Source organism: Vipera ursinii (genome assembly GCF_947247035.1).
Source record: "Vipera ursinii genome assembly, chromosome: 10".
Classification (NCBI taxonomy): domain Eukaryota; kingdom Metazoa; phylum Chordata; class Lepidosauria; order Squamata; family Viperidae; genus Vipera; species Vipera ursinii.
Window position 1 is genome coordinate 18790296 of NC_139520.1, and position 27803 is coordinate 18818098.

Genomic DNA, 27803 nt, shown 5'->3' on the forward strand with positions numbered 1-27803 from the left:
ATAAGGCCAACAAGAAGGAATTTAGTAATATGCAGCAAAACTAATATGTCATATTAATTTTGGCATTAACCCTTAGAACGGGGGTCTTCAAACTTGGCCCTTTTATGACTTGTGGACTTCAATTCCCAGAATTCCTCAGCCAGCCTCATCCTCAACTTGGTGTTTGTCTGTGTGTGTGTGTGTGTGTGTGTGTGTGTGAGAGAGAGAGAGAGAGAGAGAGAGAGAGAGAGAGGAGATTTTTTACAGAACTAAAAGCCGAATGTGTAATTACAGTAGTTGCCTTTCCTCACAAGGCACCTTTCTATTTTCTTGCAGGTTTGTCATGGTGTTGGTACCCCTCAGGTTGGTCTAGGCCTAATGCCCCCTCTTCCATTTCCACCATCGCAAGGCCTGTGTGATGCAGAAAGCCCCGTTCCAGTTATTAATTTAAAAGATGGCACAAGGCTTGCGGGTGACGATGCCCCTAAGAGAAAAGATTTGGAAAAATGGCTTAATGAACATCCTGACTACGTCGAAGATTTAGGAGCCTTTATCCCTGTGAGTAGTTTTATTGGTGTAATGGAAAACAGTGGGGTTTTTTTTCCACCTCTGATGGTGGTCTTGAGAATTTACCCTGCCTTCTGTGTGAGTCACATCTTTTAATGTAGATTTTTAATTGTGGGCATGTATAGACATAATTGGATTTTGCATAGTTTGGAACTATTTAACTTATGAAATGCAATATCAAATATGTTATGCTGCATAAATATTCTGAATTGAAGTTCCAGTGGATTCAATGTGATTTAGTTCCATCCTGCAGCCTGGAAATACTTGAAAACAGATTGAAGAGCATTTAGTGACTCTTTTTTATTACCATTTTTTTTTAAAAAAAAATCTTGAATAACAGAAAATGCAGCTTCACGAAGGAAGACCGAAACAAAAAAGGCACCGTTGCCGCAATCCTAATAAACTGGACATCAATAGCCTTACTGGGGAAGAACGTGTTCAGTTGATAAACCGAAGAAATGCAAGAAAGGTAATAGCTTTGCTAGAGTAACTATTTTACCATAGACCACAAATAGTTGTTAGGCTCTTTGTTCAACTAAATATAGATAGTCCTCGACTTAGGCCAAAATTGAGCCCCCAAATTTCTTTTGCTAAGTGAGACATTTGTTAAGTGAGTTTTGCTCCATTTTATGACCTTTCTTGCCACAGTTGGTAAGTGAATCCCTGCAGTTGGTAAGTGAGTCTGGTTTACACATTGACTGTTTGTCAGAAGGTAGCAGAAGGTGATCACTTGTCGCCGGGATGCTGCATTGTAAGTGTGAAAAAAGGGTCATAAATCACTTTTTTCAGTGCTGTTGTAACTTCGAACGCTCACTAAATGGACTGTTGTAAGTCAAGGACTCCCTGTATGTAATGCAAGTAAACTGAGAAATATCCTCCTTGTTTCTGATTTAGGTAGGTGGTGCCTTTGCTCCACCTCTGAAAGACCTCTGCAGATTCCTGAAAGAAAATTCTGAATATGGTGTAGCTCCTGAATGGGCAGACGTTGTTAAGCAGTCGGTGAGTATAATAATTAATAGGTGTTTCAGCAGCTAAAGTAGAAGATTAACGGAAGCATTGTAAATCCTTGGTTTTGGGGGTTTTTTTTAGGAGTTTGATAAAAATTCTGGGCCTCACTTGGTCTGCTGACAAAAGCAACAAACAGACATAAAAAGCGCTTTTAGGTCTTAAATTGAAGTACATGGAAATGACATTGACTTTCCTCAAAGATTACCGAGATAATAGATGTGACTTTGTATTAGCTTCGTGTTGCTTGTTTTAATTCATGGTAGTGTTGCATTTAATTGCACTGAATCGTGATGCAGAGCAGACAATTTCACAGCATAAAATTACTCATTTTTTCTCTTCCCACCAGGGATTTCTTCCAGAAAGCATGTTTGACCGTATTCTCACAGGACCCGTCGTTCGAGAAGAAGTCAGCAGAAGAGGAAGACGGCCTAAAAGCGAAATTGCCAAGGCAGCGGCTGCAGCTACGTCGACAGCAAACGTCCCAGTCACCCCTTTGCTGACCAACGGGCTGCTCCCGGGGGTGGATCTCTCAACCCTGCAGGCCTTGCAGCAAAACCTACAAAATTTTCAGTCGTTACAGGTGACCACGGGTTTAATGGGGATTTCTGCTGGTCTGAACACAGCGGGTGATGCGAAAAACATGGCCGCTGTCTTTCCCATGTTGCTTTCAGGAATGGCTGGTTTACCAAATTTGCTAGGGATGCGAGGACTCCTAACCAAGTCTACTGAATCTGCTTCCGAGGAGAAGAAAGGACAGGACCCCAGAGAGCTGGATGGAAAGAGAGAGAGGACAGAAAGCCCACATGCACATAATGGCGGAGAAAACTCCGTGTCGGGTTCTCCTTCGACATCCTCGGCGGCCAGCACCACGGCCAGCTCCTTAGCTCTTAACCCTTTACTGTTGTCCAATATACTTTACCCAGGAATGCTTCTCACGCCAGGCCTTAATCTCCACATCCCAGCTTTGTCCCAGTCGAATATTTTTGATGTACAGAACAGTGAAAATCATGGCACAGGCTTCACGAAGCCTCTGGGAGAAAAAGAAGAGAATTCCAGGGTTGCAGATGAAGAAGGCAAGGGGGAAACGGAGCCGAGCTCTCGCAACGGAAACAGCACAGACGAAGCTTCGGAGAAAGCAGACGCTTCTTCCGGGTGTGACAGTATCTCCTCGGAGGAGGAGGAGGAGGAGGAGTCAGACTCCAGCGATGAAGACTGATTTCCCCCAGACTGCACTTAAATTATAAACTGGTTTTCAATTTGTTCTTTCGTTATTTTGTTGTAAATAACACAGTGTTGCGTGAGTGCATCAGTAATTTACTGACCGAACATTTCAGTATTGTTTAGGAGTGCAAACTGCTTTCAAAAAAACCATTTTGCATGTAATATTTCTTGAGGTTCCTTAGTTCCTGAAATTCTGTGTACTATCAAATACACAATGGTGTAAAAACAAAAACAAAAATTACAGGAAAAGGCATTATAATTTTGGGCGGGGGGGGGATTTTTTTAAAAGAAAGCTTAGTAAGAGCTGTATATTTAATATATTTGCGGTGAACACAGTTCTTTATGCGCATTATTGATTTAATCTGAATATAGTTTTACAGCCTCCTTGACACTTATAATTTACAGATCAAAACTCAGCAATAATTTGGGCAGCTAATGAATGTCATGAAAGCTGTAGAATCTACATCACCATCCATTGCTTTAATTATATGGAAATGATCTGGTGTTATAATGCACTGTTGATGTTCCCAGTTCAGGTACAACTGTGTTTGAAATAAAAAGTTTCCCATTCAGCCAATTAAATTGGCTACTTGTTACCTCAGCTGAGTTAGTTTAGAAAGTTTACATTGATTTTTTCTGCTTGTTTTCCTATATGCTTCGCTTTTTAAAAAGCATCCTATGTGTGTTAAATTTGGCAAGGGAAGTTATCATTACCAGTTGCACTCTTTTTCCTATTAGCAAAGGGAAAGCTTTTATTTAAATTATCCCTTTCCTGTCTTCAGCACCATGGGTACTGATTTTAAGTTTCGCTCCATCTACAGCATTCATGTTGTTGAGGAGCTGTATCCACATGTTGAAATGACTCAGAAGTGCCACACTAAACACTGCATACTTCGCATATAAGGATTAGATCCTTGCAAAGTTACACTGTTTGCTCTGTTTGTCCAGGTTTCTATTTCGTGTTTGTCATGTAACCTCTTGTAGTTACTAGTTCATAATGGTAAGGGAAAATGTAGACATTTTAAAAATATCTCACTTTTACAGATTTATATATATATATATGTATATACACACACACATACACACACATATACAGATATATATATATCTGTGCGTGTGTGTGTGTTCGTGTGTGTGTGTATATATACATATCCCCCAAAATCAAGTTTTAGGGTATATTGGATAATTTTAATAATGCTGAGTTGCCCTGTAACTTTTAAAGCACTTTTAATTATAATGTGAGGAAAGAATACCATGGAACCATGATATAAACAGTGTTTAAAAGCGTCTGTTTTAATATAAATCCTTAGAATCTTACTAGTAGAATTAATCTTAACATTTGAAGTGTGATAGGATTTATTATTATTATTATTATTTTTTGCTGAAGCTGCTATTACTCTGACATGGTAGAATCATAGATTCACACCACATGGTGGAACTGACTGAGATGAAGTGTGGGATTGTGTTAATCTCATTTGCGGTCCAAAATAGGCAAAAATGTTGATGGAATGGATAAAACGTACCGGCAGTATAGTCAATGACAAACCTCTTCAAAAGGGAATAATTTAACAAAAGCTGTATTTTGATATGGTTCTATTTGCTTGCTTGTACAGTAAACAAGACTGTGTTGTTTTTTTTACCAAATCTTTATCAATAAAAATAAAATTTGTACATGCAAAATTGTAACTCCCTTGGGTAGAAGGCAGTATTACATGTAATTTACACAATTATAAAAGTATCATTTGAATTGTGCTGGTTATTGTATTTCCTCCTCAGAATAGTACTTGTCTGGTCCTTCATACAGTGTCTTAGCAATAGTCAAAACATGTCACGAGGAAAGGGGTAGCAATTTTTCATCATGATTACTACATATTTAATATTTTGCCCTTTGTAATATAGCACTTTTGTTTCTTGTATGTATCCACAATATAGCCAAAGTTTTCCAAACACAATTGTTGACTTAGTCAATGAGTATTTCAACAATACCACTTTGTACCATCCCCCCAACATACCTGACCCCCCAAAAGAAAACCCTAAGCATAATTTTTAATAAATTTATGAAATAAAGTATTTTCCTAATTATGGTGAAGTGAATTTACTTACCAGTCTAGTGATCTTTATCTATAATAAGGCAATTTTACAGTTTCAGCAGTATGGCTGGTACAACAGATTTGAATATGAAGTAAAGATTGTTTTTAAATCAATATCAGTTGAAAGAAGAGAAATACGTACTCTTGTCAGCTAAAACAATATGCAAGTGTGGCTGCACAACGAATTGTAAGAATCTTCATTAAAATTACAATACTGAAATTTCAGTACAAACATCCAGGATGGTGAAGAAGTGTATGTTGGTAGTGACTAAAATAACTTTAGTTGTTATTGCCTTGTATTCCTATTCCTTGTTTCAGGCTTCATGATCCGTCTTAGTCCTGTTTTATTTTTCTTGAACATTTTGCAATATTTGCCAGTTGTGTTTTGTGTAGTCTGAATTTGCTTTCTTGTAGTTGAACAAGCGTCTTAAAAGTTATTTGTAATTTATTGAATTACTTTCTATGATGTTCTATAGAGCAAATGGAAGTTTAATTATTTTTTATTAAACATATTCTTTGACAACCCACGATGTTGGTCTCACTACATTGAAAATACCTTTTTGTGACACCTTACTTGTCACACAACAAAAATTGACAATGAGACAATTCTGCATTAATTTTGAAGGAGGTTCTTGACAAATCATGCTTGCAAATTCATGACACGTCACTTCAAAATGTGTATGTTCTGTGAGTTTCTAGTTACATACTTGAGATTTAGCTAGAGGGAACACTTAGCTAAAAACTTCCAGAAATATATTGAAAATAATTATGTGATCATAAAAATCAGTTGGGCAACATCTGATTTATTTTTTTTACTCTTAATGTCTAGATTTTACAACTCCCAGGATAACTGCCCTTTCCATTGGCCACATCCACTGGGGCTGAAAAATTCCCAAGTTAGGGACTTGGAAGACTGAACATTTAGTGAATGTTGCACGTTAGGAAAAGCAGCTTTAGCACTTGTATTAAATTAAACTGCAGCGGACATCATGATGCTGCTCAAGGATCCTTTCATGCAAAACCTCCCCCCTGGGGCATAATTTCAGAAGAAGAGCGAGACAGATGTAACATGTAAGTTTCCTACTGTAGATAGATAAATAGGCAGCTGTACCATCCATTACATGACTGCATCCCATAGGGGCAAAATATCTCCATCTTTGTATTAAAGCAGTACACCAGGTAGAGGACATCATCAGTAATACTTTTAACGTTTAATAGGCCTAAATATAATAGCATCGTTTCAGCCATGCGGGGGTGGGGTGGATTTAGCCTTGTTCTGCAGGGCCTGAGATTCCAGCAGCTTTTGACGCAGGTGTAGCCAACCTTGCAGGCTACACTCAGTCACGATGAAGTTTTGCAGCCAGGTGTTTAGAACTGAACGGAACAGCTGGAAGGGACCTGGGAAGTCCTTCTAGTCCAGCCCGCTGCTTTATTTCAAAGCATCCTTGAACAGGTCTGATGGGTTTTGTTTTAATTATTGTTTTAATGTAATTTATTTTCTGCATTTGGGCACTACGGTTTTTAATTTCTGTATTTTGGGTATTTTGGTATTTATGTCCCTGTTCACCGCCCTGAGTCCTTCGGGAGAAGGGCGGTATACAAATCAAATCAAATCAAATCAAATAAATAAATAAATAAATAAAACTACACTGAGCAGCGTTTCGAACGTGTGGACTTCAACTCCCAGAACTCCCCGCGAGAGCAGGCTCGACCCGAAAGGTCAAGAGACTCCGGAGTCTCCCACGCCCCGCCTCCGAAGAGCTAACGCCACTGCACAGGACCCCGCTGATTGGCTCGGACGCCTCACCTCCCACCTAATGGGAGACGCCGCGAGGGGCGGGGCCGGCGGAGGCGACGAAGGAGGCAGGCAGGGACCGAGCTGCCCCTACGCGCACAAACAAGCCGCGGCGCAGGCGCAGTGCGGGCCTGGCCGCGCGAGCCCTTCCCCTCCATCCTCCTGTCTCGTCTCCTTTTCCCCTCAGAGGCGATGCTGGGCGGCGAGGAGAGCGGCCAGGCCGCAGCCGGAGGGGGCGCTCCCGTCTCCGCGGCCTCTCCCGCAACTGAGGCGGAGGCGCCGGCCTTGGCCGTCGCCGCTGCCCGCGACGCTGAGGAAAAAAAGGCCGAGGAGGAAGAAGAGGAGGCGGAAGAGGAGGAGGAGGCGGCGGCGGCCGAGGCGGAGCGAGCCACCCGGCAGCGTTACGAGGAGCTGTGCAGCAGCCTCAACATGGACGAGCGCGCCCGAGCCGAGGCCTGGCTCAGCTACCAGAGTATGAGGAGGAACTACACCCTGGAGGTGGGGCCAGGGGCGGGGCCGGGCCTGCGCGGTGGGCTGGCCGACGGAACGCCGCCGCCAGGGGGCAGCAAAGCCTCGCAGCGCCCTTCCCTCCTGGTGAGGAGGGGGGGCCCTGCGGGATGCCTCCAAGGCAACGCCTGCCATTGGCTGGCAAAATTGCGTTTTATTTCATTTACTTCTATCCTGTCTTTACTACTTTTGCAAGTAACTCAAGGCAGCAAACGTAGCCAACACGCTTTCCTCTTCCTATTTTCCCCACAACAACAAACCCTTGAGGTGGGTTGGGCTGAGAGAGAAAGAGAGAGGGACTGGCCCAAAGTCACCCAGCTGGCTTTGCTAGCTAAGACAGGGCTAGAACTCCCAGTCTCCTGGTGATTGGCCCAAAGTCACCCGGCTGGCTTTGCTAGCTAAGGCGGAGCTAGAACTCCCAGTCTCCTGGTGATTGGCCCAAAGTCACCCGGCTGGCTTTGCTAGCTAAGGCGGAGCTAGAACTCCCAGTCTCCTGGTGATTTTCCCAAAGTCACCCGGCTGGCTTTGCTAGCTAAGGCGGAGCTAGAACTCCCAGTCTCCTGGTGATTGGCCCAAAGTCACCCGGCTGGCTTTGCTAGCTAAGGCGGAGCTAGAACTCCCAGTCTCCTGGTGATTGGCCCAGAGTCACCCGGCTGGCTTTGCTAGCTAAGGCAGAGCTAGAACTCCCAGTCTCCTGGTGATTTTCCCAAAGTCACCCGGCTGGCTTTGCTAGCTAAGGCGGAGCTAGAACTCCCAGTCTCCTGGTGATTGGCCCAAAGTCACCCGGCTGGCTTTGCTAGCTAAGGCGGAGCTAGAACTCCCAGTCTCCTGGTGATTGGCCCAGAGTCACCCGGCTGGCTTTGCTAGCTAAGGCGGAGCTAGAACTCCCAGTCTCCTGGTGATTGGCCCAGAGTCACCCGGCTGGGTTTCCTGCCTGAGGTGGAACTAGAACTCCTAGTCTCCTGGTGACTAGCCAAAGTCATCTGACTGGCTTTGATAGCTAAGGCGGGGCTAGAACTCCTAGGATGTCTGGAGTTGGTCGTGTTGCATCTCAAGGGGATGATTGATCCACCTGGATTTGTTTTATTTTTATGAGTTTTATTATTATGTTCTCGGAGATGTTGCTTAAATCATATCATTTATTGTAAATTGAAATAAATAAATGCTCCCTTTAGCAAATTGTACCACCAATACATCTGATAGACAGTAGTAAAGCATCGAAGAGACAAGAGTAATGAACAAAATAAGAGGCCTTCAGTGCTGAAAGAAGGATGTACAAAAAACATGTAATCAGTGAGCAGTGAGAATGATGGATTTTAGCCTGAGGGTTTAAAGCTTACATAACAGCTTTGGTATAGTTACAAATCAGTTATACATCGTTCGTGCACTCAGTTGTGGAGGCACATAGTCTGCAGTTATGTGTTCAGAATACTGTAATTTTAAATACAGTATTTAATTTTTTAAATTGCCAAAAGATGCACCTGATCAGAAATAAGCTGGTTGCCTGTTTTTGCCTAATTAAATATTGAATCTATATGAAAGACAAGTTTTTTTTATCTCTGCTTGGTGAATTAGGCTGACAGGATATGTATCATGATTAAATTATAGTATTGTTTGGTAAATAGATCTATATATTTGGCCACTTGATAAACAAACTAAAAGTAATACATTTCTTGGTAGACTAGTGTGAATGCTTTGTTTTTTGAATTGAATTGAGTTGGCTGAATTTCCACTGCAATTTACCAGCAGGAATGGCTGCCTGAATTCATGGCCTATCATTCTGTAACCTTGAAATCTCCATCTGTGTCTTATAGAATATACAGGTAGTCCTCGACTTAAAACAGTTCATATAGTGACTGTTCAAAGTCACTGAAAAAGTGGCTTAGAACCATTTTTCGCACCTATGACCGTGGCAGCATCTCCATGGTCACATGATCAAAATTCAAATGCTTAGCAACTGGTTCATATTTATGACAGTCTTAGTGTCCCGGGGTCACATGACCCCCTTTGGCGACTTTCTGACCAGCAAAATCAATGGGGAAGCCATTGACTTAACAACCTGGTTACTAACTTAACTAACACAATGATTCACTTAACAACTGTGACAAGAAAAGTTGTAAAATGGGGCAAAACTCAGTTAACAAATGGTTTCACTTAGCAACATAAATTTTGGGCTCAGTTGTCATAACTCGAGAACTACCTGTATACTGTTTTTAGCTTAGTACATTGTTAATTAATCCAGACTTATTATTCTGAACCTGAAGTTATTTTGATATAGCGTAGACATTTTCAGTGGTAAGAGAGTAATAACGCACTACATGCTGGAAAAACATTTTAAACAAAAAAGCCTATACTTAAGCAATCATAAAATTCAAAGGGATAAATATTTCCTTTGAAATATAATTGTAGAGTTTAGAGAAATCCAGTGGCTATTAGTTCTATTGGAACAGATTTAAACCAGATTGCTTGTTGCAAAAGTAATCTAGACACATGTGAATGTGAGTCTTGTAAATCCTTTCTGAATATGTAAACTGGAGGTCACAAAGTCCTGCTCCAGTTTATGCAGAGCCAAGATGTTAATCACTTGTTTCCTTGGATCAGCTGCTTCTTCCAATAGCATAGAACATGATAACTGTTTTAAACTGAGCAAACTTTTTAAAAATGTTCATAATACCTAAGTTAGTAGCTAACTAATTAGCTTACATAGCTAATTCCCAGCCAGGAACAAATTTCTTGCAATTGTATGATTTCGGAGATGGGTGAACTTATTTTACTGTTTTCAATTAACAGGGAAATGATCTTCACTGGTTAGCATGTTCGTTATATGTGGCTTGCAGGAAAGCCGTCCCAACAGTTAGCAGAGGGACTGTTGAAGGAAATTATGTGTCTTTAATCAGGATACTGCGCTGTTCAGGACAAAGGTAACTTCTAAAATGCTATGAAGTGCTGAGATTGTCCAGTTTAGAAAGTCTGCTGCAGAACATTATATTTTGATTTTAACGTGTAAATTGCTATGGTTACTAGTGAAATCTTGTCATACCTTAAGAGATACTTCCTGATGGTTAGAGAGCATCTTAATTGCATACAGATAGTCCTCGACTTACGACTGCAATTGAGCCCAATATTTCTGTTGCTAAGTGAGACAGTTAAGTGAATCTTGCCCCATTTTATGATCTTTCTTGCCATCGTTGTTAAGTGAATCACTGCAGTGATTCATTGGCTCCTCCTTTGACTTTGCTTCTCAGAAGGTCACAAAAGGGGATCACATGGTCCCGGGACACGGCAACCATCATAAGTATGAGTCAGTTGCCAAGCGTCTGACTTTTGATCACATGACCATGGGGATGCTGCAACCGTCGTAAGTATGAAAAATGGTCATAACTCACTTTTTTCAGTACTATTATTTCAAACGGTCACTAACTGATATGTTGGAAGTCGAGGACTATCTCTACTCTTATTCTTGTTCCCCAGAAGTAATAGATATGGGGAGACAGATAAATTAGAATCGGTGTTCTACAAAATGTTTTGGAATGTAAACATTTCTTAAGTTTAAATTTCTGATAATTGCCAATGTCTTCAGTTTGATAGAATTTTTTAACAAGATGAAGAAATGGGAAGATATGGCAGACCTACCCTCCCAGTTCAGAGAACGTACCACGAGATTAGAAAGAAACTTTACAGTTTCTGCTGTAATTTTTAAGAAGTATGAACCCATTTTTCAGGACATTTTCAAGTACCCTCAAGATGACCAACCACGACAGCAGAGAGGGAGAAAACAAAGGTAGGTGTTCAAGTTGATCACTCCAGATTCCACTGAGGAGATTTCATTTCTTATTCTTTGAGCACAAGCGAGTTCTTAGTCTTTATTAACTACTCCAGACTGATTTAAGTGCAGATACCTTTCGACTTATGGCCATTCATGCAGCAACCCAGGGCCTCCCCCACCCCTTAAGTACTCCATACTCTTTGTAACCACCACAGTAGGCAGAGCCAAGAGTGTGTGGGTGTTCTAGCTTAAGGACCTCTATGATTTATGACCATAATTCCAGAGTCATAGGTCATAAGTGGAGGACCACCTGTAACATATGTTTCCTTGACATATTCCAAACATTATAGTTTTAAGACTTTGTTTCAACTTTAAATCATTTATTTCTGATTTGGGGTATTTGTACTATATTGCAATTCATAGTTTGTCTCCTTTATAACTGTTTCCTTAGGAAATGTCCTTGCTGAATTAATCTGTGCTAGTTTGTATTTCCGCTGATCACTCTGCTGTTACTCTACTAGGCTTGTAACTGATGACTACATGCTCATTAATGGCCTATTACTATTGCTTTATTTAATAAATGCAAGAGCTACAATATCTGCACAAATAGTTCATTTTTTTTTAGCCTAAAGGTTCCAGGCTCTCAGATTAAAGAGGAAATATGTATGTATGCTACTTCCGTGGTCCAGCCCGAATGTATATAAGCATCTTCTGGGGTGTACATTTTAAAATGTTTTATTAGATAATTGAAACATAATACACTTCTTTCTTTTTCATGGTTACATTTCTAAAAAGGAGACAACCTTGCACTGTCTCTGAAGTTTTCCAGTTTTGCTGGGTGCTTTTTGTTTATGCAAAAGGTAAGAATGTTTTTTTTCATTAATCAGAATGTAAGAACAGTAATGCATTTGCTCTGATGCAGGGTAGCAACCAGCCCATTATTTTTCTGCCTTGCTTTCAAAAAGATTGGGATAAAACATCTTTTGGAATAGGACAGATACATAGATTTGATAAATTAGTAAAAAATCATTTTAGTGTTAAAACGAGCACATCAGTTTTATTTTTATTATCATCATGAAATTTCTTTGGTATAAAATGTTTCTATGGTTTTATAGAACAGGCTTTATACCCATTGCAAATTGTTACGTTGACAAACTTGCACTTTACATACCTTCGTATGCAAAATAAATATTCTGCAGACTTTTTCCTAAGTTTGTAGTGGTAAGTATTAGAAAAGAAGCATGTCACATAATGCTGCAAAGCAGTTTCCTAGAGGTTTTAAGCATGAAAAACATCTCTCTACAATTTCAAGCTTTTTATTTAAATATCTTTGGGGTGGAGGGGGAACACTTAAATAAGGTTTTGTTAAAGTTACTACCAGTAAAATATGATGTTCCAATTGGGTGAAACACAACGCATCAATGGACAGTTAGAAAAATCCTTTCCCTCAGTTAAGAAAGAAATCCCAGTAATATTAAAGAGGCTGCCAGAAGCCAGCACTGACTTGAAGGCATACACAAAAATTTACTGTAGAGGTTCTGTCAGTGAGAAGCGTAGAACTAACTTTTTTTTTCTTCTGTGAATGCAACACAACACAAAAACAACACAAGCCCACCTTATAAATAAGCAGTGCCTTAACATGAGAAAAGTGACTTATGCTACTTGTAAGACCAGGAATTCAAAATGTGATACACACGGGCTCAATTTGTTTCTATTTGTTTTAGTTGGGGGAAGTGGTTTCTGCCCTCTTTATCGTAGCAACCACACTTCAAAGGGCAAGTTTGGGCTTGTTTGAGTGACAGGCTTTCTAGCTTAAAGGAAGATATCACAGGTTCCTTTTTTCTGCGTGGAAAATCTGCAGATGCTTTGCCTGCTTTCCCCACGAAGGCACACGGTAGGACAACCAGTAACATCCCATAAACCAGTTTTTAGCAGTGTTGACGATCAATTCTGTATTCTTCTTTCCCCTTTTAAATAATATATCATTATCTTCAGCTTGTCTAAACTTAGAACCCAGGCTGTTTGAAACCAGTATTAAATAGATGTGATACTCTAGTTTGACTACTTATTTTGAATGGAAACAGGCTCACTTAAGAAGTGAAAGACTTCATTTCAAGCTTCTGATGCTAAAAGAAAAGAATTGTTACAGAATATGGCTTTGTTCAAATTTACCGTATTACTGCTTTCCCCTCGCTCTATCGAGGTCAGCGCATAACAGTATTTGTGCATTGCATCATAATACTCATCCTAGCATTTTAATATATTTTTACAACAGGTTTCAAACAAACCACAAACTAAAGAATTGATTTAATTTTGATTTTTGTAAGCATACGCTCTCAAGATTTCATCTGATTATTGTTAAAAAAAATGTGCATCTGTGGTATGCAAATTTATTAGTTTAGATTAAAAACCAATTTCTGCTGAATACTATAATGTGTTTCCATATTGACTCTCACAGGCAATTTCCCTATGATCAGTGATGATTTGGTAAATTCATACCATCTCTTACTGTGCGTCCTTGATCTAGTCTATGGGAATTCTTTGCAGTGCCCTAACCGTAAGGAGATTCTGAATCCAGGTTTTAAGGGTAAATTTAATTACCTTTTTATTATGCTGCTCCCCGAGTATTATTTATTTTTAATGAACTTAAACCTTAAAATGTGGTTAGCAAAATGTTGTATAAATATTGTGCTAAAGGGTTCGCCCATTTGCTTTCTTGTGTTATCCAGTCATTTATTAAAAATTTATCATAGAAAAATGTAGAATGCCATAGAGCAAAATTATTCGTATTCAGACTTAAGAGAAAACAAAATTGACCTAATGAAAATTGAAGAAAGAATAGGATAGGGCAGGGCAGGATAGAATAGAGCTGGAAGGGACCTTGAAGGTCTTCTAGTCCAGCCTCCTGCTCAAGCAGGAGAACCTACACCATCTCAGACAGGTGATTGTCTACTCTCCTCTTAAAAATCTGCAGTGATGCAGCGCCCATGATTACTGGAGGCAACTTCTGTTCCACTGGTTGATTGTCCTCACTGTCAGGAAGTTTCTCCTTAATTCCAGGTTGCTTCTCTCCTTGACCAGTTTTTCATATTTTTAAAAGAACAACAGATCTTACATACAACAGGAAATTGATTGTGTGTGGGTTGGGTTTTTTTTTCCTTTCCCAATTCACTTTCTCTCATCCCCTTCCCACTTTAACCATTACAAAGGGCTGCCTGAAGATTTTCACAGTAAGGATTTTAAGCTCTCGTCTGAAGCCCCATGCATCATTGAAAAACTCTGCTCCTTGCACGATGGCTTGGTTTTGGAAGCCAAGGGAATAAAAGAACATTTTTGGAAGCCCTATGTGAAAAAACTCTTTGAGAAAAAGGTATGTCATTGGATAACAATTCTAACTGATCTTCAGAATCGCTACAGCTCCATTATTTATGGTTAACTTCAATTCCTTCCTTCCTTTTTGTAGATTCTAAAGGGAAAAGAGGAGAACCTGACAGGTTTTTTGGATCCTGGAAACTTTACAGAAAACTTGTAAGTACCATAAAACAACGATACTAGTAATTTCAGGATTTTCTGGGTACAAAGGATCCACTAGTCTATAGCTTCTATAACTCTCAGTCTCTTGCCATTGGGTTCCGTAACTTTATGAAAGCTTTTAGCAATTGTTTGCAAACATTTATACTCCGATCAGCCCTCGGCTTTCTTCCATTCTTCATTCCAGTAAGGCTATCAACAAAGCCTATGAGGAATACATATTGTCAGTTGGAAATCTAGATGAGCGGATCTTTCTTGGAGAAGATGCAGACGAGGAAATTGGAACCTTGCGAAGATGTTTAAACACAGCTTCGGAGATGGAAACAGCCGAAAGGGTACAAATGAAATATAACCTGCAGGAGCACTTTGAACGGGTGAGTATAAACACGGTCTGGTTTGAAGTTAACTCCATGATGCTCAGCCTTATTTCAAGTTTCATCCAACACAGAATCTAGGTCCCATCCAAGGGGACAAAATGAAAAAGCTCACTTATTCCAAGGAAGTTGTTTATCTGTTGACATTCAATATTCTAAATGTAGGTTATTAAAATTTAAAGTTTAATTACCAGTAAAGGAAAATATTTGTAGCTCAGGGTTGAAATGACGAGTCCTTGGTGCTCTCAGATTGTTGGTTTTCTCGCAGAGGTTTCATTATCCAAACTAGGTATCATCGTATTGTTGTTACCTAGTTGGGTAATGAAATGTCTGCAGGAAAACGGCTAAGAGACCCCTCAAAGTTTAATTAGCTTAGCATATATCTCACTTAGCATATATCTCACTTACCCCTCAGGCTTATATCCTGATTAAGAGCTACTGGTCTATCAGTTAATTGCTGTGTCTCTTTAAAGCAGTCATAGTGCCCCGTCTCACCCCAGATTACCCAAAAGTGCCATTAGTTTAGCTCTGATCCTGAACTTGTTCTTTTTTCTTGTGCATTTTATAGGGGCATTGTTTCTGTATAAATATATTAATAGGGAGACTATTGGGTTAGAAGAAGAGGCAGATTTCAGTCCTAAGAAGGCAATAACCAGGAATAAGCCTTGTTGGAGTTAATGTAGGTGATTTTCTGAATCCAAATTTTGGTTGAAAGTACAGGAGCTTTCTTGAAACATCTTTCATCTTTGTATCTTTTGATCAGACAAAATCTTTTAGAATATCTACGCCTCTTACTGGCCGAAAATACATCAAGGATAGCGATCCCTACTTGAGCCCCATTTCCATCGCGACCCACTGCTTGACACGGCTTCACACAATGTTGGCAGGGCTGAAGAACGCCCCTAGTGAGAATCTGGAGCAAATTCTGAGGTCGGTAGAATCGCCCTCCATGCACTTTGCAAATCGCTGGCTATAGGATGGTTCAAATTTGGGCAGTTGGCTGAAATTTCTCAGGCTTCAGCTGGTGAAGTGACACTCTTTTAAGAATTCCCTGTGATTCTATGTGCTTTTTTTTAAAAAAAAAACCCAAAGTGGCATCTATTCTCTAGAGTTGTTCAATGCATAATAAACAAATCAATTTTGTGAAGAATGCGTCATCCTATGATGTTAAACCTTCGACACTTTAAGCACAGGTTTCAGTTTCTTTTTGTGATAAGTGCTTGGATAATATAATGCCATTCTTTTTAAAAACCTCCCGTATAAAACTACACACAAAGACATTTTGCTTTCAAAAATGGCAAATCTACGTAATTCACTTCTTCGTTGACAGGGCGTGTTCCAAGGATCCTTCTCTGTCAATTGCTAATAGAGTGAAAGAAATGTATGAAGTTTATTTACAAAAGGTGCCCTCTTGTGGAGAGTCTGGGAATTTCTCCAAAGGTGAGGATGTGATCTACTATCTGTAAAAGCACTTTTGCTATGTTTTGTGTTCCCAAAAAGACTCCAGATTTAGAATTAAATTAAGTATTTAGTTTAACATTTTTGCTTGGTATATTCTTACATCTAAGGACAGTATAAGAATTATCATTTATTATAATTTATTACATTTGGCCACCCACCTTACAAAAGAGTAACTCTGGGCAGCTTCCTATATATATGTGTGTGAGAGAGATAATATATAATAGGAATTCTGTTTTGTTTTATTATGGGAAAACAGTGCTTATTTTATATTACACAATTATTTCAGATCTTGTTGGTAAACACTTCCGTCTCGCTGAGGTCCTTTATTATAAGGTTTTGGAATCTGTCATAAAACAGGAAAAGAGAAGACTGGAGGAAGCTGACTTATCTGTACGTAATGTCCAGTGATTTGCATAAATGTTCTCTTTAAACAAAGAATCTACAGGAAAATGCAACATAGAACACCTGAGTTAAGATGCAAAACTGCCCAGAATCTGATACCTAACTACACCAATTTAATGCATTGAGCCTTCAGTTTATCCACTGCTTTCCACAGAAAAATCAACGAACACAATAATTTGACAAAGGGTTAGTGTCAAGAGGGCCACTGTGATTTAACCAACTGTGATGGAGATGAGAGTAAGAGATTCTGCTTAGGGAACCATCAGATAAAAGCAGAGGAGCCCACAGCTGAAAAACATGCAGAAAAAGAAACTTGGAAAAGTTCCACCCTGATCATCAGAAGGTTTAGAACACCATAATATGTAATCAGGACATTTTACTAAGCCTTTTCATTGTCCCCTTCCACTTAAGGCCGCTTTGTAGACATTTCTTAGTGGACAGATAGCATTGCACGTGCATTTTAAAACTATGCTTGGCGATTTAGTCACACAGTGATGTTAGCAAGCAAGAAATATCTTGATTTTTGTACTGAAATTGTCCTCTTTTTCTAGGCCATCTTGGAGCATGATGTCTTTCACAAGTCTCTCATGGCCTGCTGCCTTGAAATAATTATTTACTCCTACAAGGCAGTGGACTGTTTCCCATTCATCACGGATGTATTTGAGGTTCCTGCCTTCCAATTTTATAAGGTAAATCCTTTGAGTCAAGTGCCCTTAGCAAATTAGCGTAATTGCTGTGGAAGACACAGGCAGTGGAAACAGAGGGGCATAAGTCCGGCGCAAGAAATCAGGAGCCAGGATGGAGTTTACGATGAGTTTATTTCACACTGCCAATAGACATGCTACCTGGTCTACTAACGGTCAGGGAAAATATTAACCCTATAACCATCTAACGTTCAGGCCTTTTCTTTTACATTCCCTTGTCTTTTTTGTGCACTTCTTTCTTGGAGCTTTTTCTCACGATGGACTGGTGTATTTTCTCTGCTTTTTAACTGACTGGCATCCTCATGCTGATCCTTGTCCATAATAAAGATTTGACTTGATATATTGATCAGGTGATAGAGATCCTAATCAGAGCAGAAGACGGCCTTTCCAGGGAGGTGGTTAAGCATCTCAATCACATTGAAGAACAGATTTTGGAGAGTCTGGCGTGGAAAATGGAATCTCCGCTCTGGGACAAAATAAAAGAAAATGAAAATAAAGTTCCTACCTGTGAAGAGGTAAAAGACAAGGTTCTTTTCTTTGGCTTCTTTGTCAGTAGTACAAAGATTTTAAAAAAACCAAAAACTAGAAATGTCCAAAAGACTTGGAGCAGTGGGAATTCTTAGGCAGCAATACCTAATTAAATACCTATAATATCGTGACAAAATATTTTGCGCTTTCAGGTAATGCCACCTCAATACTTTGAAAGATCGAATGGGAACAGCGTGGCCGGTTCCCCTTTAACTCCGAGGAGATTAAGTGAAGTTCGCGCTGAAAGTGGAACACAGGGAAAAGGTAAGCCTTTCCAGATTGACAGAAGAGAAGCAGCGGAGCCGAAATGGCAAATTCTGAAGGGTGAATCCCAATGTGTAGAAACATGACAAGCTTATCTTTAAAATTATCCTGTTTTGAGAAAAATGTGCATTATTAATACAGGTAGTCCTTGACTTACAACTGAGCCCCAGATTACAGTTGTGAATCCTCACAGTTGTAAATCGAGGCACCTACGTGGCCCTAACCCTAACCGTGCATAACCAGAAGTAATTTGGGGGCTTTTTTCACAGTGGTGGTTGAGCTAACCCATTCATACATACATACATATATATATATATATATATATATATATATATATATATATATATATATATATATATATATATATATATATATATATATATATATATATATATATATATTGCCAGAAATCGTCAGAAAAACACCACAAATGGCAGTCATACGACTGCAGAATGCCGCAAGAGGTCCTCAATTGGCTTCCTTGACATGCGGCCCAAGGACCACCTGGGGGGGGGCGGCTGAAAGGGGGGGAGTAGCTGTTCCATGGTCACTGTAATTTGAATTTGAATAGCTGTAAAACAAGTGATTATTAAGCGAGGCCCACCTGTAAAAAAAAACAAACACCACCCATCTTTTTGATGTTGTGGCATCTTTCCTTTTGGAACCTCTGCAGGCGTTTCCTTTTCTCCAGCCCCCCTCCATGAACGGTACGGCTCTCCCACCAGCAATCCGACTAGGAGGAGGCTGTTTGTCGACAACAGCGACGCTCCCGGGGAGCCCCCCCGGACTCCTGTGAGGCTCTGTCAGCCGCCTGTGATCAGCACCCTGCCTGTACAGAACGTCTCCTCTGAAACCATCCCTGTCACTCCGGTGCCTGGACAGACTTTGGTAACCGTGGCAACCGCCACCGTGACTGCCAATAACGGGCAGACGGTTACCATACCAGTGCAAGGTGAGCCAGAGCGATGCACGGCTCCTTCAGCCACGGTAGAGCTGGTGGCTAAGGGAGGACCCCCGAGACATCTAGTCTTCCAATGTAAAATAAGTTGGGGAGTTTTCCTGTCCAAAGGGGGGAAATACCAATCAGCTAATCTGTTCCTTCTTTCTCTCTCTCTCTCCATATATATATATGTATTTTAACCACTTCTTTTGTCAGGCATTGCCAATGAAAATGGCAGCATAACCTTCATTCCGGTCCAGGTCGTGGGTGGACAGGCTCAATCCCTGACCAGTTCCATCCCGCCTCTCAGCGCGCAGGCCCTGGCGGGCACACTGAGTTCTCAGCAGATGACCGGCGCCACCCTTCAGTTGCAAGGCCAGCTCCAGCAGGCTGCCCATCCTGGAGAACGGCGGCAAAAGCAGCAGATCAGCAGCGGTGGCAGCCGGTGCCGAAAAGCAGGCTCGCTCTCCCTCTTCTTTAGAAAGGTATCTCGCCCCTGGAAAAGAGACCGTTTGCTCTAGTGGTTCAGGTGCTGGCCTAGAAACCAGGAGACGGTGAGTTCTAGTCCTGCCTGAGGCATAAAAACCAGCTGGGTGGCTTTGGGCTACTCACTCTCTCTTGGCCCAACCCACCTGACAGGGTTGTTGCTGTGGGGAGAAGAGGAAGGAGGATTAAGTAGGTTTGCCGCCTTGAGTTATTTATGAAATACAATAAAGTTGAGGTAGTAAAATAATAAATAAAAATAAACACCTTAAGCCCAATCAAGGAACCACCAAGACCATGCCCACCAACATAATGATGATGTTACCTAGTTTGGAGAGCACGAAGGACCCCACAGTCCTCCTCCTCCTCCTCCTCCAACCCCAATTCCCTTCTAGCCCTGATGATGTTACCTAGTTTGGTCATAAAACGTCTGCAAGGAAACAACCAAGCTCCGAGAGCACCAAGGACCCCACAGTTCAATCTGAGCTGCAAATATTCTCTTGTACTGGTAAAAATAAATCAAAGGACATGTCACTTTATGATGTTTTCCAAGGAAAACTCATCTCCTTGTCTCTTCTTGAATGCTGAACTTCTGTGAAGCGTTTTCATAATTTACTTTTTCACTCCGAGGTGAAAAACATCGTTCTACGAATGAATAGTTATGTCTTCTGGCCCTGACAGTATTTCCTGGCTTCAACAGGTGTTTTATTTGGCAAGTGTTCGTTTGCGGGATCTCTGCATCAGGCTGGATATTTCCGATGAGCTAAGGAAGAAAATCTGGACCTGCTTTGAATTTTCACTGGTGCAATGCGCGGAGCTCATGATGGACCGACATCTAGATCAGCTGTTAATGTGTGCCATTTATGTCATTGCCAAGGTAAAGCTTCGCAAATCCCATTTAACTTGTCAGGTAAAAAATATCTAGCGCTAACTAAAGTGCTGACGTGCCAGCTAATGGACGCCTTTGCACTCCAGGTTACAAAGGAAGACACGTCGTTTCAGAACATCATGCGCCACTACCGTATGCAGCCACAGGCCAAAAGCCACGTGAGAACGTTTTCTTTGTTCCTGTATTCATGCTGCATCCAGTGGTTTTACTGATTTTGTTTCCTTCTTCAGTCAGCTGTTTCAGTCCAAGTACTTTCAGCCTTAAGGCGGAAAATTCCAGATATTGGCATAGTGTTCAAGATTAGCACCCAGTTCTGTTAAAAGGAGGTCAGATATGTCCTAAAGGTAAAGGTTCCCCCGCACATGCGTGCTAGTCGATTCCGACTCTAGGGGCCGGTGCTCATCTCCGTTTCAAAGCCGAAGAGCCAGCGCTTGTCCGAGGACGTCTCCGTGGTCATGTGGCCGGCATGACTAGACGCCAAAGGCGCACGGAACGCTGTTACCTTCCCACCGGAGTGGTCCCTATTTTTCTCCTTGCATTTTGACGTGCTTTCGAACTGCTAGGTTGGCAGAAGCTGGGACGAGTAACAGGCGCTCACTCTGCTACGTGGCACTCGGGATTTGACCCGCCAAACTGCCAACCTTCTGATCGACAAGCTCAGCGTCCTAACCCACTGAGCCACCGTGTCCCTTCAGATATGTCCTACCTAATGAAAAAAAGAGCCTTCCGTAAAAGGATCCTGCAAGACATCTCAGATTGGTGGTGCCACTTAGACTTGCAGGGGTTCCATCTAGCGGGGCTTGGCGCTGTCCTTGAAAAGTATCCCAAGAACAACTCTCCCGTGGAAAGCTTATTTTTTATCCAGCGAGGCCATTTTCTCTTCTGAAATAATTTTGCCTTTTTTCTTTTCTTTTTTTTTAAGGTGTACCGTAGTGTGTTGATTAAAGGCAGAAGACGAAGGAATTCTGGCACCAGCGAGACCAACAATCCACAGACTTCCCCGGTGGAGAAAAATAAGGACCGAAGTAAGCGAGTGTAGTTAGTAGAACACTAGAAGGAGCAATAAGCGAACCTGGGTGAAAAATTCTGGCAAGTTACTCATCAGACTTTGTACCTGGCTAAACAGTGTAACAGTTTTGTGGCCCAAGATGGTATATCAAGTGTGGATTTAGTGCTTAAGTCAAAACACCTCAGTTCCTGGGTTACAGATGTTATCTCAAAAGTACATTTGGAAAAAGGGGCCTTGTTTGCTGAGCTTTCAGGAACACAGCACATCCATTTCAGACAAAGGCCGCGAGCAAAAGGGAGCCCAGCCTCATCAGGACATCGCTGACGGAAGAGTTAGCAGAAAGACGATAAATCCCTGCAAGATATTTTTTAAGAAAGAAGAATACTTCTTGTTCATTTCTTTCTTTGTATCCCACCTTTATTATTTTTTCCAAATACCTCCTGGCGAACGTATCCCACACCCCTCCCTCCTATTTTCTCCACCGCAACAACCCTGTGAGGGAGTTGGACAGAGAGGTTGACTGGCCCAAAGGCACCAAGCCTGCTTTCATGCCTAAGGCTGGACTAGAATTCACAATCTCCCGGTGATTGGCCAAAGTCACCTGGCCAGATTTCATGCCTAAGGGGGACAAGAACTCAGCTAGTGATTGGCCCAAAGTCACCCAGCTGGCTTTCATAGCTAGGGAGGGAGTAGAACTCCTAAACTCCTGGAGATTGGCCCAAAGACTTAGAGTCTTACCACTTTCTCACCTGGTGTCTTAAATGCTAGACAAAAAGAGAAAAAAAGGCCAGAATAAACAGTGGTTTCATAAAACTGACTCGGTGCATTTCGATCTGTCTTTGCAGAAAGCCGAGATTCCAGCCCAGTCATGAGGTCGAGTAGCACCCTGCCTGTCCCGCAGCCTAGCAGCGCCCCTCCTACCCCCACACGACTCACGGGAGCCAGCAGTGACACTGAAGAAGAGGAGCGTGGAGACCTGATTCAGTTTTATAATAATGTCTACACAGACCGGATCAAAGACTTTGCCCTGAAGTACTCCTCAGCCAATGGAGTGAGTAGCCCTTTTTGCCTTCCTTCTTGGCAATAGCTAAGCTACTACTTGTCTGATTAACAGCTGGAGTTACTCAGGTTGTCCTGCCATTATAATATTTTGCTTTTTAAAAAAAAAAAACCACTAATTTTTGGGCATGTGCATATTGACTTGTGATCTGGGCAGAAACTGGAAATTAAAAGAAGAGGATTCTCTTAAACCTAAGTGTTGCAAATAAATCTTAAAGATGAATAAAGCCAAATCATCTGCCTTTACAAAAAAAATGGAACCATCTTGTATTTGACACAGGGGATTCTTGTATCCTGTAGGCTAAATTTTTAAAACTGATAACTCTGAAAACTTGTTACGGTTCTCCTACTATAGAATATCCAAATTGCTCAGTGTTGTGATTCAGGGTCAGCCTGTGGGTTCGGCAGTTGGGTCGGACGACTCAGGAGGAGGGGGGTGTTGAAGACCTTGCTGAGGGGGTTGAAGATCTTGCTGATGATAGCCCTCAGCCAGGCCCCTCCCACCTGGTCACGACGCAGACCCAGCTGTGTAAGCCTGACAGCGTGGATGAAGATGACCCACAGCTGGCCCTGTTCAAGGACGCCCGACGCAGGAGGCAGTCAATTAGGAGTAAACAGAGGAAGGCAATGGGGCTTCTCGGAAGGAGGCAGAGAGAAGCCACACCCTGAACTCTATATAAGGGGAATGTCTGGGAGGGCTGGTTTGCTGAAGGCAACCGCTGGGATGGTTCATGTTTCTTTAAGCTTCTGTTTCTTGGTTTGTGTCTTGTTTGTTTTTGTTGCAATAAATTTGGCAAGCGTATTCCAGCCTCTTGCCGTTTGTGGAGGGGTTTTCCCTGCTTTTTCTGCAGGGCCGGTAGCAGGCTGGTACAGAACACTCAGGGCCATTAATATAAAAATCAAGAGGATGTGTTGTGGTGCTTTTAAGTTGCCAAATGCATTCCACTCTCTCTTTTTTGTGCTTGCTTGTTAACTGTACACATGTTTTATTGCTGTTTGCATCAGACTGATGTTCCTCCATTGTCTCCATATCCGTTTGTGAGAAGTGGCTCTCCACGCAGAATCCAACTGTCTCAAAACCACCCAATTTACATTTCCCCCCACAAAAATGAATGTGCAACCTCTCGACGTGAGAAAATATTCTACTATTTTAGCAGCAGCCCATCTAAGGTAAGAGCTGCCGTTTGATCACTCAGTGGTGCTATTACCCAGTAACTGTTTCGAAAACTTATATGTCGTTTTAATAAATCAGTAACTACATGATTTAGCAAACTGTATATCCTTTTTCGTTTTAAATATTCATGGCTGACTAGATTGCCAATGAATGTCATTATATGACACACACAGAGAAAATATTTGGAAGACAAAATGCAAAGTTTTGTTTCTCAATCGTATTATTCAAGTATTTAATATTTTTCCAAAGCTGTATTTGTCAAGGTGAGTGTTGATTGGAGCCTCTTTAGAAATGAGTCCAATGATTGAGACAAAAACGGTATTATTTGAACTGTGGGGATTTGAGATGTAATCTTGAAATATTAATTTACAGAGTAGGGACCTGAAGCAACCTCAGCCATGTTGCTTAATGGGGATTACAAGTACTGAAGTTCAACACGATGTCAGAGGCTTAAACGAGCGACGAGGAGATTGTTATTTGCAGCTGGATTTTCAGGAGAATGGGGAGGAAAATGACCAGTTTTTCTTGCTCGTTGCATGTTTCAGAGACTCGAAGAGATTAACAGCATGATTAGAACTGGCGAGACCTCCACAAAAAAGAGGGGCATCGTCTTAGAGGAGGGGGCGGAATCACCAGCCAAGCGCATGTGCCCGGAAAACCACACAGCGCTTCTGAGAAGGTTGCAAGATGTGGCAAACGACAGGGGCTCTCACTGATGTCAAAGACTCACCGAGAATTTTTTTTATTGCTATCGGGGCTTTGACCAGTAATAGTAGAAGCTGTGATTTCCACATCTCCAAGGCACTTTGGGGGCAGAAATGAAGTACTTTTTAAAAAAAAATCTGATGCTCCTGACATCAAAAAAGAGGAATCTTCTGCTTATATATATAATATATACCACTGACGTCTTCTGCTCAAAGACAATCGGAAAGTTTGAGAAGGAGGAGGATTTCCTGCCAGTCACACTGCGAGTCACACCAGCTTTGCTTGGATGTATCCCATAAAGCATTGATGGATGCTGTTTACATCCTTTTTAATTTATTTGGTAGAAGGGGTTGGTTTTAAACTCAGAACTGGAAGACCAGTACATTTTTACGTTAGCCCATTAAGATTTCTTTTTTTTTATTTTTTTTTAGCTAGTTGGATCTCATCCAGTGTCATGTTTAGAATCGGCAGTATTTTAACTACGGATTTGGAAATGAGGCAGTCAGCAGTGATAGAATCAGTTCTGTAATTAATGACCTGACCCAGTTTAGAACTGCTGTGAACCTCCTTTTAAATTAGGAGTGAAGATTCTAGCCCATTTGTCAGGCAGTAGTTAAAGCACACTGGAGACAGATGAGAAATTGAAATGGAGGGGAGGATTTAAGCCTTCCCCCCCTTTCCTTCTCCTCTCCGCTCCTCTCCTTCTATGCCCTTCAGGTGATATGGAAATATTATGTATATATACTACACTTTCGTTGTATTTTAGCTCTGCAATGTTTCAAGTCATCTTCTATCAGCAGGTAGCACTTCACTAGTTCCCAAAACATTTTGAAATGCAAATTAGTTTTGCAACCTTGGCAGTGGCACTTTTAAATATATATATATATATATATATATATATATATATATATATATATATATATATATATATATATTAAATAGCAAACCCTAAGATGAAAAGCTGTGTTAAACTGCTTGAATTATATTTATTCTGGAAGTGCACAGAAGTCATACTGAACTCTCGTGTATGAATATTTTAAGACAGGACTGTTGGCCTTCCCAGCTTCTTTGCTTTATCGTGGCAGTTGGTTGTGTCTTCCCACTGGTCTTTTTTTCAAAATGAGGGAAAGATTGGCCATCCTGGATTATCGGTGTAGCTTTTTGGTCCATTGCAGTGTTTAACTGCTTTAAATGGAGGTCAGGAAGAATGATGTACAACATGGAAAAAAACCTGTTATTGAACCGGCCCCCATCTAGCCTAGCTGTCTTATCTGTGATCACAGTGGTTCACTAGCATGCAATAAAACCATTTCCTAGCCTTCTTAGGGGTGCCGTGGATTAAACCCAAGACTCTCTGCATTCAAAGAATGTGTGCTCTGCCACTGGACGGCGGCTTTCATGTGGTTTCTAATACATGCTGAAAAAATCCATTTTTTTTTACCCCATAAAGCAGACATGTCAAACACAAGGCCCGGGGGCCAGATCCGGCCCGCGAAGTGGTTTCATGCGGCCCACGAAGCCATCCTGGAAACAGTGAGGGAACGGCCCCCACTGCCTTGGCCCTGGCCCAGAGACCCTCCTTCTGCCAGAGACCCTCAGATCTGTCCCACTCCTGCCCAGGCCCCCATAGGCACCCTTGATGCGAACGATGTAGAGCTGGCCACGCCCACCCAGTAGGCCATACGCACTCTAACCACGCCCACCCTGTAGGCCACACCCACCCTGGCCATACCCACCCGGCCCCCTGAGGGCAACCGCAATGCTGATGCGGCCTTCAATGAAATTGAGTTTGACACTCCTGCCATAAAGGATCAAGTGAGTGTGTAGAGAAGTGCAAAATGGGTGTTCGGGCAATTGGACAATCTCTTTGAAGACTGATACGATCCTATTGAGCATTGCCGTTATTGTGCAGAGCTTTATGGCCTGGATTGCATTTAGAAGAGATATGCTGTGCTGCTCTTAAAATTGCTCCAAGAGGATCTAAATGTAAACATTGGAAGAGGGATTTTAGCTTCATGAAATGATGGACTAGACATAAGGTAGGGACAGGGTCATGAAACAGGGCATGTTTTGGTGCAGGCAAGTTCTGTCCGTTTGTGTGATAAGTTTTATAAAGGAACAAAAGAGCCTTGGTGGAGCAGTGGGCTGATGCCTCCTTAAGTAACACCAGCTGCCTGCAATTAGTGCAGGTTCGCATCCCACCAGGCTCAAGGTTGACTCAGTCTTCCATCCTTCCAAGGTAGGTAAAATGAGGACCCAGATTGTTGGGGGCAATTAAGCTGACTTTGTAATAATGCCACTTGGGGGGGGAGCGAAAGCCCTAATAAGCAGGCATATACACAGAATGAAGGCTACTGCTAAGCTTGTAAGCCGCCCTGAGTCTTCGGAGAAGGGCGGGATATAAATGGAATTATAAAAAACAACAACACCAAAGGTCTGATTTCAAAAAAGAAAAAACAAACCCTGCTAACTCAGCCTTCAGGCACTATCGGCAGCTCTGCTTCTTGCTATCATAGCTTCTCAAAAGGGGGGGGGGAACCCAATTGTGTCCCGTAGATTAAGCCATTGTTAAACACTGTGAAATCTTTCCTGCATTTAGTAGAGTTTGGATTCAAAATACCATTATACAGATGGTGTATTTCCTGATTTAACAGAATGGGGGGCATAATAGAAGCCCTTTTCTGTTAAATGGCCCGTTAACTTGAGGCTTAACTCTAATTGTAAAATCAGAATTCCAAAGAAATCGTACTTAATTTGCAAATATTTTATCCAAAGAAGAGAACTACAACACAGACTTTCTGCCATGATTGGTCTTTATTTTTTTTTTAAGATGTCACTATTAACACATTAGTCAAGCCATCTCAAGCATGATTCCTAAGTCAACCTACGCTAGGTTCTCTTTAAGATTTTATTAAAACCAAGAACTCTAAAGGATTTTGATTCTTTTTTCATTAAAAAAAAACCCTCACCTTTCCTGACTAATGTACTATTTAGGGCTGCCTCTAATATTACTTTGACACATCTTAAGGCTATTTGAGTTAAGATGCATGCAACTATCACAATGGAAGAGTTCTCTACTTAAGTCTCCCTTTTTGCAGTAAAATCTTTCCTCCTGTATGATTCTTGCAGGCAATTTGGTTGTAGCCCTAAAGATTATGGGGCAAGTTATGTTAGAAGCAGCCAGTAATGGCAACATCTGTAAAGGAGAAAAGGAACCCCCCCCCCCAAAAAAAAATCGGTACACATCATACATAATCAGTCTCAGCCTTTCTGCCCCTAAAAGGGCTAGAAGGGATTGGAACCAAGTATTTACAAACTCCATATCCTAATATATTTACAATAGAAAC

The 27803-nt window shown here is 41.4% G+C and overlaps 2 protein-coding genes across 10 annotated transcripts in view; both read left to right on the top strand.

Annotated features, from left to right (window-relative positions):
- The window catches only part of CHD9 (chromodomain helicase DNA binding protein 9), a 48757-nt gene extending 43365 nt beyond the window's left edge, over positions 1-5392 (top strand). For 7 of the 8 annotated variants that reach the window (XM_083370779.1, XM_083370780.1, XM_083370781.1 and 4 more), the window contains 4 exons: positions 316-537; positions 887-1015; positions 1441-1545; positions 1901-5392. In XM_083370779.1, the coding sequence (XP_083226905.1) occupies positions 316-537; positions 887-1015; positions 1441-1545; positions 1901-2770 (1326 nt within the window). In that variant the 3' untranslated portion in view covers positions 2771-5392. The remainder of the gene's footprint in view (positions 1-315; positions 538-886; positions 1016-1440; positions 1546-1900) is intronic. The other variant, XM_083370783.1, reaches the window with a different exon arrangement.
- Positions 5393-6799: 1407 nt separating this feature from the next.
- RBL2 (RB transcriptional corepressor like 2) lies at positions 6800-27673 on the top strand. 2 transcript variants are annotated; one of them, XM_083370329.1, is made up of 23 exons: positions 6800-7158; positions 9958-10088; positions 10748-10948; positions 11729-11793; positions 13392-13520; positions 14143-14303; positions 14397-14461; positions 14622-14838; positions 15602-15768; positions 16169-16278; positions 16586-16689; positions 17253-17390; positions 17756-17920; positions 18086-18197; positions 18871-19149; positions 19354-19622; positions 20321-20497; positions 20596-20667; positions 21432-21534; positions 22364-22569; positions 23583-23747; positions 24297-26588; positions 26891-27673. In XM_083370329.1, the coding sequence occupies exons 1-22, from the start codon at positions 6853-6855 to the stop codon at positions 24465-24467; spliced, it is 3513 nt and encodes a 1170-aa protein (XP_083226455.1). In that variant the 5' UTR covers positions 6800-6852; the 3' UTR covers positions 24468-26588; positions 26891-27673. The 2 variants fall into 2 exon arrangements, with proteins under 2 accessions (XP_083226455.1, XP_083226456.1); XM_083370330.1 differs by having other exon boundaries at positions 14652-14838.
- The last annotated feature ends 130 nt before the right edge of the window (positions 27674-27803 follow it).